Source organism: Danaus plexippus (genome assembly GCF_018135715.1).
Source record: "Danaus plexippus chromosome 3 unlocalized genomic scaffold, MEX_DaPlex mxdp_30, whole genome shotgun sequence".
In the NCBI taxonomy this organism is placed as follows: Eukaryota; Metazoa; Arthropoda; class Insecta; order Lepidoptera; family Nymphalidae; genus Danaus; species Danaus plexippus.
In genome coordinates, this window is record NW_026869845.1 from 3030506 (window position 1) to 3042001 (window position 11496).

General features: G+C 31.6%; 2 protein-coding genes across 2 annotated transcripts; one reads left to right on the forward strand and one right to left on the reverse strand.

Annotated features, from left to right (window-relative positions):
• Positions 1 to 158: 158 nt before the first annotated feature.
• Positions 159 to 9389, reverse strand: LOC116765767 (daxx-like protein). Its single transcript, XM_032655362.2, has 6 exons — positions 9149 to 9389; positions 7681 to 9055; positions 2962 to 3130; positions 2614 to 2876; positions 2112 to 2295; positions 159 to 1996 (listed from the first exon to the last, which is right to left on the reverse strand). The coding sequence occupies exons 1-6, from the start codon at positions 9212 to 9214 to the stop codon at positions 790 to 792; spliced, it is 3264 nt and encodes a 1087-aa protein (XP_032511253.2). The 5' UTR covers positions 9215 to 9389; the 3' UTR covers positions 159 to 789.
• Positions 9390 to 9762: 373 nt separating this feature from the next.
• On the forward strand, positions 9763 to 11392 carry LOC116779859 (NEDD8-conjugating enzyme Ubc12). The gene is made up of 4 exons (XM_032674364.2): positions 9763 to 9942; positions 10096 to 10229; positions 10305 to 10472; positions 11202 to 11392. Exons 1-4 carry the CDS (start codon positions 9834 to 9836, stop codon positions 11340 to 11342), a joined length of 552 nt encoding a protein of 183 aa, XP_032530255.1. The 5' UTR covers positions 9763 to 9833; the 3' UTR covers positions 11343 to 11392.
• Positions 11393 to 11496: the final 104 nt, after the last annotated feature.

The following is an 11496-nucleotide window of genomic DNA, read 5'->3' on the forward strand; positions in this document are numbered from 1 at the left end:
CGAAGCGTTCTCACTATTTGATACAAAATTGTATAATAGTACCAACGGTATATCAATGAAGTACTGACAGTTCAACTAAAAGAAATATTATATAGATGATATAAAAAGTAACAAATATCCGTATATATTATTGGTAAGGTAAATGAGTTAGTCGACGATAAATTCTGATGGTTTATTTCGACGAGATTTTTTTCATTGTTCTTTGGCGAAATATTTATTAGACAATTTAGATATACAATTTTTTTATTAATGTTCTCGATCAACAATCGGATCATAGAGCAAACATACTCCCATGGACTTTAGAATAACATTGTACAACATAAAATTACTTAAAATGGACTATTAAAAAAACCAAACTGAAGTATTTATTTAAACAGTAATAATTAAACACACTACAACTTTCAGAGCAAATAACTCATCATATGACTAACTAAACAATATGTTCAGAATTTTTTTTTTATGAAAATTAATAAAATATATTGACAATTTATTCCTCAATGGACCAGCTGTTAAACGCGATACATTTTAAAACTTATTTCCTTAAATTACTTGTTAGAGATCAGGTCTCATATGATTTAGACAATATTCTCAATATCACGAAATAAATACTGTTTAAATCATTTTACATCACTAAATGCCTCCTAAGTAACTAAACTCTAAATTCAGCATTATATAGACATATGACATAGGTTCAAGTCTTTTGATTGATTTTATACATTATATATACATTTTCGTTAATATTTAAGTCTACGCTAGCAATATTAATTGTAATTCTGTTTATTGTAATGTTCAACTTATTGGCTGCACTGTTTCTGATATTTTTTCACAGTGACTACCAACAACCTCTTGGGTCGCCAAAGTGCTACAATTCTGAAACTGTCCTTTATCCTCATTAACACCAGTTTCCATTCGAACAATTGAATTTTCATCCGGTACATTTTTCATTTCAGCCGATTCTGGGAATTCTTTTGCATGAACTCTGTTTAAAACCTCACTTCCAACTTTTTCAGAGCATTCTTGTATGATCAATTCACGTTCACTACTTGTTGCATTTGCCACACATGCCTTCAATTCATTGTTATTGTCAAATGTACCATTTATTTCATTAATACTAATATCTTGTTCCATACTTTCCCCATCTACAATTGTTTCTGAGATCGATATATTATCATCTTTCAAATTAATACAAGTGTCACCGATTCCTGAAGCCACATCTTTATTTGATTCCTCGTCTGATGATTCCAAAACAACATCTTCATCAAGAACAACTTCGTCCTGTTTGGACTCAACGCCGCCCATGCATGAATATTCAAATTCACCATAAACATTACCTAAAATATAATCATTTTTCGTACAAGCAAACCTATCGTAAGTAGATTCTGACTCTGAGTAACTAGAATCTTCAATGCTGATTATGTCACTCATTTTCTTATCATTCTCCATTTCGATCTCCGACTCTGAGGTGTCCGAAATCGCGATTGGTATTTCAGAGTCAGAGGACTCCAGAGCCGAACTATTCGCTTCGTCGTCATGACATTTACGTGATTCCTGATATAAATGTAATTCGTCAACATCGGATTCAACTTTATCACTCTCACTACCGCCATCTACTTGCTCTATCTTATCGATATTTTCATCAATAACTTCACTATTTCCGTCTTCATTTTTAGTTTCATATTGTTCTTTAGATTCTAGATTAGTTCCTGTCATGTGTTTGTCTTCATTTCCATCAACTCCATCTTGTTTTTCAGCAGATTCTACTCCAGTGTTATCTTTTTCTTTTATAGAATCAACGTAGTTTTCCGCTTCTAAAGTCTTTTTGCCTTTATCCTGCAGCAGCTCTTTAATTTTTTCCTTTCTCTTCTGTTTTTCTTCTGCCGAATGTTTACTTTCAACCACTTCTTCTTCATCATCACTCTCCAACGGTGACTCTTCTGCTTCTTTATCACCGATTTCGACGGCTTCTAGTTTCAATTGATTTTGTTTGTCCACAAATCTGAGAAAAAAATGTTTTTTAGATTAGTTCAAAACCATAGATATCCTGACTTAAAATAAAATATATTGTCTATGACACTATATATTTTATGACGAGGTTATGTTATATTTCTTACTTTTTAAATAGTTCTAATTCTTTAGACGTGGCCAAAGCTTCGTTTTCTTCTAATCGTTTCTTCAAATCAATATTTTCTTCTGCGGGATCCAATACTTGTGTAATCCTTGACACAGCTAATCTCCATTCATTCTCCTGTCGCCGTCTTTGAAGTTTCTTGCCACATCTTGTAAACAAATCTCTCGCTAAAACATAAAATTTTCTAGTTTTATAAAAATTTGTAAATAATTTAAGAAATTACTTTAAATTATCATTAAAAAAGTTACACAGAATAAAAAAAATTAGAGGCATAGAGCTCCAATAATTACTATTTGTTATATATATATATATATATATATATATATATCGATAGATTCTCAAGAGTACTTTTTAAGTACACATATTAACCCAACTTTCTTATAGTTGTAAAAGTCTTTCAACTAGAGGTGAAACTTTTTTGGCAGGTTTTAGGCATGATGTTGACATCATATCATGAACCCAAATGATATATAGTAGAAACTAACCTTCCTCCATAATTTCATATTCATTCCATCCCAGTCTATCATCGTCATTGGCGTCACGTACACAATGTAGTACATCATGAAAATCTGGGAATGGTAATGGAGCTCCAATAGGCACTTTCTTATTGATCCACTTCTCTACTCTTTTTGCTGGACCTGTAGGACGGCCAGGTCTTGATTCAATGTGTATCCTTGGTTCCGATGGCATCTTCGTGTTGGTGAGCTGACAAAACTTCTTATGAACTCGTACCATGCGTTCTTTATATCTTTAATTTAAAAAAAAGTATATATATTTATTTTGTTAGAAACATTATTATAAATTATCAAACCATTTTTCATACAATTCCTCACCTCTCTGTCAATAAATAAACTGAATCCTCGTCATCATCAAAGTCAACCTCTTGCTGCTCGAGTTTCTGTATTGCTCTGTGTAATTTCTTGATAGTCTTCTCCAGTTTTCGAATCTGTATCATTTTCTTGCTGTCTCGCTCAGATTCAGCAGGTAAAGTATTTGCTGGATCTGTATATTATCAAACATTGTACGTATAGAAATGATAATAAATAAAAATAATTTCACAGATTACCAAGTTTTGAAACATTTGAATTATTGTAACAAATTTAATAAAATTTGGAAAAGAAGTGGATCAGATCTGAAACAACATAACTTTTAAATTTGAGAAATTCCAGGAGCCTAACTATTTGCACATCATTATAATTTTTTTTTGCATTAAAATTATAACCTGTATTAGTATTGACTTTGAAATGAATATATATCCATGTGTAATACATTTTTCGGGCTAATTTTACTTGATAATGGTACCAATTTATTTGAGTGTATCCACTCCACATAGATTATGTCGTTGACAGATAAGTAAGAGTCATAAATGGATTTGTAAGTATCATTAGGTCAGTTTACTGTTAATTTTATAAAACGAAATTTCTTTGGATATTTTTTGGAATGCCAAAAAAGAATGCATTTGACAACACTAGTTCTTAGTGTCCAATAGTGCATGAAGAACATTGTCCAATAATTTTTGTAATCATATTTTATACTCGTAAAATAGATAAATACACTTCATTTAAACAAGTTTTCTTATGATTTTGACTTATATTAATTTGTTTTTATTATAAGCAAGTCATATTCGTAATTAAATTCACAGCAATCTCTGGCCTGTAACTGTGCGTACCGGAATTCAAAAATGAGAACCTTATTACTACATTAAACCAAAAAGCATCGGTAATTAAATGCGAATTAGATAAAAAAGACGTTATAACGTGAAATTAAATAAAGATTCAACGAGTCCAAGGTCTATTTTGGTGAAGTTCAGCACTCCGCGTGTCCGGGATACTTTCCTTGCTGCCTCGATGGAGTTCAATAGAAAAGCTAAAACTATTTCCGATAAATTAAACACAAGTCTTTTGGGAATCGGAGGTGATAAGAGGCCTGTGTACATATGCGAGCATCTAGCGCCGGCTGTTAAAGCGCTCCACGCTGAAGTAAGGCTGTATTCGAAAAAACTTGGATACCGTTTTGTATGGACAAAAAATGGCCGAATCTTTATGCGAAAGTCGGCCAAGTCGGAATACGTATATGTTAAAAATCCTGAAGTTCTTAAGAATCTTAAATAGCTATAAGTAATATTGTTGTACAACGCTTGTTTCTTATTTTATTATTACTATAAAATTCACTGTTTTAAATTGTTATTACCAAAATATTAGGGGAATTAACACAGATATGCAAGATGTACGTAGCCAGGTTTTGAACAACAACTTTGACCTTGTACTGCTGACGGAGACTTGGCTGAATGGCAGTGTCCTTGACTCTGAAGTTTTTGATGGTAGATAAACAATTTATCGTAGGGACCGCGAAACTAGTATTAGGTCATCCCACAAAAACTCTGGCGGTGGAGTCCTCATAGCGGTTTCCAATAAATACTTCTCCAGTCGTAGCATGGATTTGGAAAGCGATTGCGAGGATTTATGGGTCTCGATACAGATGGGGGTAGGCAGATATAGACAGACTTTACACGTGTGCACTGTGTATCTGCCGCCTCCCGTAAACATTACACTTCTAGAGGTATTTGTTGGCAAAGTGAACAATACTATACCTTCACTTCGAAATGACAATAATTCTTTCTTGTTGGTTGGTGATTTCAATTTACCTAGCACAATTTGGACGGATTCTGGTAGTTATATTAATGGCAATAATAGTGCTTTAAATAGTATGTTTATCTTTTTTTTAAATTTCAACTCCCTTTTTCAATTTAATTGTGTAAAAAACAATAAAAATAAATTGCTTGACTTAGTACTCTACGACAGAAACGACAGTGACATCAAAATGGAGGAATGCTTCTCACCTATTCGTAAAGTCGAGTCTTTGCACCCTGCTTTGAATTTTGATGTAAGTATAAAAACTCCTTATAAGCCATCCACCTCTCGAAACACATCAGTGAACAAATACTACTTTTTTTAAAGCGGATTACGAGAAAGTTATATCTTCTCTTGACAGTGTCAACTGGTTGAGTGAATTCCAAGATTCTTTTAGCGATGTTAATAAAATGCTTAAAATATTTTCTGCAAAACTTTCAAATATTATTAAACTTCATGTCCCAAAAAAACAAAAATCAAAAACATTGTACCCGGCTTGGTTTTCTTATAATTTAATTAACACTTTAAAAGAAAAAATAAGTACCGTATTAAAGTAAAAAAGTATAACAATCCTCTTGACTTAGTCGAATTTAAGTATCTCAGAAGAGAGTGTGAAAATTTAATCAAAAAATGCTACGACAATTACTTAGCGTCTGTCGAAGACTCCATATCTAAAAACCCTAAATATTTTTGGACCCACATAAAAAACATACGCAATAGAAACAGTTTATATCCGACAAGGATGGTCTTAGGTGATTTTGTAGGGGAAAACAAAAATAACATATCTAACCCTTTTTGCCACTCATTTTTCGTTGGTTTACGAGGATAACAATATTATTATCCGTGAAAGTGAAGAACCTAAAACTTGCATTGGGAATATTCGTCTTTCACAAGAAGATATTGGGAAGAAGCTGAAAGGGCTCGACACTAGTAAAGGATCGGGTACCGAATGATATTCCCCCGATTTTCTTAGTTCCCTGTGCTGTAGTGCTGTCATTCCAATTGTACATCATCTACAATGTCTCTTTAAATACAGGCGTCTTTCCCGATAAGTGGAAGGAAGCTAGAATTGTTCCCATTCACAAAGGCGGTAGGCTGGAGTCAGTTGATAATTATCGCCCAATCTCTATTTTGTCGACAATGTCAAAGATCTTCGAATCTTTAGTTTGCCAACATATTTCTATCTATGTCAAACCGTATCTCAGTATACATCAGCACGGTTTTATATCTGGGAGATCTACGAATACAAATTTAATAACATACGTCCACGAAATAATTCTGTACTTAGACAAAGGAGCGCAGGTAGACGCAATTTACACAGACTTTTTAAAGGCCTTTGACAAAGTCAACCATAATATATTGCTGGAAAGACTTAGATCGTTGGGTATAACGGATAGTTTACTGAAGTGGTGTGGCTCATACCTACGGTTGAGACCTTCGCGCGTTGTTATTGATAGAGTCAAATCTGAGTCATTTATGGCGCACTCCGGGGTACCACAGGGGTCCAATTTGGGTCCTGTATTTTTCAACATATTTATAGACAGTCTATGCTGTAAATTTAAATATAGTAAATCTTTTCTTTACGCGGATGATTTAAAGCTAATTCGTACAGTTGACGCTCAATCCGATGTCTTACTTCTTTAAAAGGGTATTGAGTCTCTTGTTGACTGGTGTGTAGCTAACAGCATGAAAATAAATATAAATAAATGCTTTTACATGAAATTTACAAGGAAGAAGCAGTCTATAAAAAGTGAATACAAAATATTTAATGCTGTTGTTAAAGAGGTTGACACTATTCGTGATCTTGGTGTAGTTTTTGACTCAAAAGTGCAGTTCACAGAACACATAGACCATATTGTTAAAGCAGCTTGGCGGAATCTAGGATTTGTAAAAAGAAGGGGCAAAAAATTCCGTAAGACCTCAAAAGTCATTACTCTCTACAACTGTTATGTTCAAAGCAAACTCGAATATTGTTCGGTTGTGTGGTCACCACAATACAAAGTTCATGTTGATAGGATTGAAAGTATCTAAAAAAAATTCATAAAGTTCTTTTTGTATCGTTTTGGTGGTAATTTTTGTGGTAGGAACTACATTGATAGGTTGAGGGAGTACCGAATGTTGCCATTGTCTGGCCGCAGACAACTCATTGACATGAACTTTTTGCACAAACTTTTAAACAAAAAAATAGATTGTTCCCAACTTCTCTGTTTAATTGTTATTAACGTTCCATTTAAAATGCCTAGAAAACATATTTCATTATTTTGCATTCCTCGAACTAGGACCCGGCTGGGAAGAAATTCTCCTGTCAGCAGAATAAAACGTACATTAATGATTTTTCTCAGACCGGTAACGACTTGGACATCTTGCATAGCAGTCACAATAGTTTTAAGCATTATGTTTTCAAAATATTACTCTTGTTAAATGTTAATGTATATCGAGATCCTTGAATGTTTGTTTTTCTTTTTTTCTTTTATAGCACAATATTGCTTTCGGTATTGCATTTTGGCACTAATATTTTTAATATTTTTAATATTTTAAATTGGTTATTTGATTTATTCTTAATAATTAAACATTCACTTACTTGTGAAGTGTTGAAAATTGTATCTGATTATCATTCTATTATTTACATTATTTTTACTGTTATCATTATTTTTATCATAACTTTTTTTTTATTCTAAATTTTGGCATTACACTTTGGCCGAACTTTGGCTTTGATTTGATTTGATTATGATATGTTTGGAAAGTTATAATGATTCATTTAAGGTGTGTAACTTGACATAATTAAAATTACACATTGTGATGACCCGTAGTTAAACTATATAATAAGATCATGTTTAAAAAGCTGTAAATAATATATCTTTTGTTGGTTATCCATAAGTAAATAAACAAATAAATAAATAAATGCTATAATTGATGTTTTACCTTGTTGTGTGTCTTCCGTAGTACATGCAGATTTGGCCATTTTTCTTTGTAAATTAAGTTCATCCACAACATCTTTTATATACAAATACATTTTTTCTGGACTGGCCTTCATCAAAACTATTTTTGTGGAGACCATATCTATAAAATCGGTAGACTCGACATATACTTTTGGACACTGTTTGTAATACGCTTTAATTTTCTTATCAACTATCTTTTTCATATCATCAGAATTTTCTAGTTCAAAACATATGTCGATGAAATTCTGATACACAGGATGGAATTCAGTATCACTTATTTCTGTGCTAACTTTACTTTCAATAGAATTCTCGGAATTATTTGTTTTAGCTTCATTACACTCAGATTTATTGCCAACTGGTGGTGTATCAATTCCTTTACATTTTTGTGTTTCATTTCTGGTATCAATTTGTTGACATTTTTCAGTACTATCATCATTTTCCTTAATCTCAGAATAACTAGTATCATTAAGATCTATTTCTATTTCAACAACCTGTCTCTCGTCATTGTTTTCTTTGGGATAATCTAATTTCTTCTTACTATGAGGTTCTTTGATATTCCTGTTTTCAAAATCACCGTCCCCGTTATTAGACTTATATGGTGTAGGTTTAGCGGGACTGTCTTCAATTGTAATCGCCAGCTCTTTACCAATTTCACTGTCCTGTTTTTGTGTTAGAGGCTTTAAAGGGCTATCTTCTATTGTGATTTCAACATATTTAGATTTGTCAGGCTCTTTGTTATTCTGTTCTTGTATTGAAGTTTCTACTTTAAGTTCATTGTTGTCTTCAATTTTTTTTTCATTCTCATCTACTTGATCCTCGGGTCGTATATACCACTGTGGGCTTGATGTTGATGTTTCAGATGTCTCCTCATCATCTATTTCAACAGTCAATACTTCTCCTACAGTACTTTGGGATGTCCTAATTTTGTCTTGATTAACTAGTGGACAAGAATTCTGTACTAATTTAATAGTAATACCTGGAGGTAAATTATTTAAGAGGCTTGAGCCTTTAGCTTCTGTTTGTTTCTTTAAACCTCTTGTTTGTGGTTTAGGAATTGATACTTGATTATTAAATAAATTCTTTGCAATACTCAATGGGTTTAAGAACTTGTTTTGTATAGGTATTGCAGTTTTCACAATTTTGGTAGTAGTATAATTTTTAAGTGGAGATTGGAGAGACCCAGTTACTACTTTTTTCCTATGAACATTTGAATTTACATTACTTACCAATTTATTAAATATAATTGGTTTATTTAAAATATCCTTCTGTTTACGAAACTGATTTGAATGAGATGGTTTAATAGTTAAACCAGGAAACTTATTCGGGATAACAACCATGGCATTGGGCATCGGTTTTCTCTGTAATTAAAAAATAAATAAACAAATTTATCGTAAATTTAAAGTTATTACAACTACTATGTATTTCAGCTCCAATTAAGATACAATTACTACCTTCTTTGGAGCTGGTTCAGCTTCATCATCAGAAGATCCCAACTCAATAACATCTTCACTAGCCATATTAGAAAAATGAAATATTACGATTTTTATTTGAACAGTACGTATATTGTCTGCATCAGAGTATAAGCTAACTTTAACTCATATTTAAAAAAAAAATAACTGTTAAAATATTGCATTTATTGTATTTTATAACAGGGACAAGCCAATACTTAGTCTTATGCCAAAGACAATTTTCCTCTTCGGGTTCACCATACAAAAATGCAACTGTCAAAAAAAATTCTTTAAGATAAATACAATACTCATATCTTTAGGGACCTCTAATGTTTATGAATATAAATTTTTGAGTTCATCGGTATTACAGATTTTACACAATATTTATTTTTTAAATAGTACAACCAAATCATTTTCTACAAATTTTCTAGGCATTCTACAAATTTTCAAATTTTCAAGGCATTTTTTCTTGAAATGTAGGTAAAATAAATAGCATGTTGTAAAAGTAAATACATTTATATAAAAAATTTGCTTCTATGCAACCACATTTTATTAATATAGCTTTTAATACTCTGTGAATTTCTCACCCTTTAGAATTGAAGTTTAATTTGATTGAAGTTCAGACGTCAGCCATCTGTCAAAATAGGTTTTATCCAAATCAATTTCTAATTTTCATCGAATTAGGACAATGATTAAACTGTTTTCCTTAAAACAACAAAAAAAAGATGAAGAAGGTTCAGCAAGAGCAGGCGGTTCACAAAAGAAAGCATCGGCGGCTCAATTACGAATCACAAAAGGTAATCTAGACTTATCAAATATAAAAGAAAAATAAAACTATTTACATATTATTATTGTTACAATATTTTGTAACTATCACTTATAATCACATCAATAACGTTTGCAACTGCTCAGAATATTTTAATCATTTTATGATATATTCTTGTTTTTAGATTTAAATGAACTGAACCTGCCCAAAACCTGTAGCACAGAATTTCCAGACCCAGATGATTTACTTAATTTCAAATTGATCATATGTCCTGATGAAGGTTTTTACAGAGGAGGAAGATTTGTATTTAGCTTTAAGGTAGCTTTCATATCATATGTAATACCATATTACATCTTGTTTACACATTTCTACTTACATTTATTTAATTTGTAGGTAGGACCAAACTATCCCCATGAACCACCTAAAGTTAAGTGTGAGACGGCTGTATATCACCCAAATATAGACTTGGAAGGGAATGTCTGCTTGAATATACTTCGAGAAGATTGGAAACCAGTGCTCACAGTCAACTCAATAGTATATGGGTTGCAGTATCTATTCCTGGTAAGTCTGTTCCTTTGTCTCTTTCTAGTGTTAATTTTACAGTCATAAGTTATATTTATATTATGTACAATACACACTTCCTCTTACAACCTATTTCATTAAAATAAAGTAATAAATAATTTATTAGTGCAATATGAAGAGTCAATTTGATATTAATAGTTTTTCAAGTATTACAACCATTCATTTAATTATGAGAATCAATGAAAGTATAACTATTGTCTGTTATTCAGAAATGTATAATATGTAAACATTAAGATGTTTATGTTTGTTATAGATATATTATAATAATTATGGAATTGTAATCATTTGTTAGAAAACATATTATTCAAAAAACAATTCTTGACTTATGATATATAAATTACAGTGTGTATTGTTTTTTTTTTTAATTAAAACTGCCTAACAGTTTTACATAAGTGTTAGGTAGGATCAACATAATAGAAAAATAATTATTATGGATTCAGAGTTACAGATTATATCATATAAATAACAGTTACGGATTTAGTAATATAAAAAAAGTTGCTTAACTAATTTTGCATACCTTCGTTATTGCTATTTTTTTTAATAAGGATATCTGAATAAAATTTATTTACACACATGTAACATTGCATCATTGACACAGGACAATGAGTATAATTTTAATGAGGAATACTATTATCGAAGAAACAAATAATTAATAATAATTATATTACTACTACTATTACTTTTAAAGCTTCTGTTTCTGTTTTATAGGAACCAAATCCTGAAGACCCACTGAATAAAGAAGCGGCTGATGAACTACAAAGCAATCGACGACTTTTCGAACAACACGTGCAGAGAGCAATGCGCGGCGGATATGTCGGCTCTTCTTATTTTGAACGGTGCCTCAAATGATCACATGCTACTGTAAATTAATTCGCTATAAATAAATAAATCTCATCTCATTTTCTATACTTTTTGTTCGTATCTCCGCAATCTAAAATAGATGGCGCTGTACCAATCATATGGCATGGCGATTACAAACATTCACCACCATATGGTCTTAGTG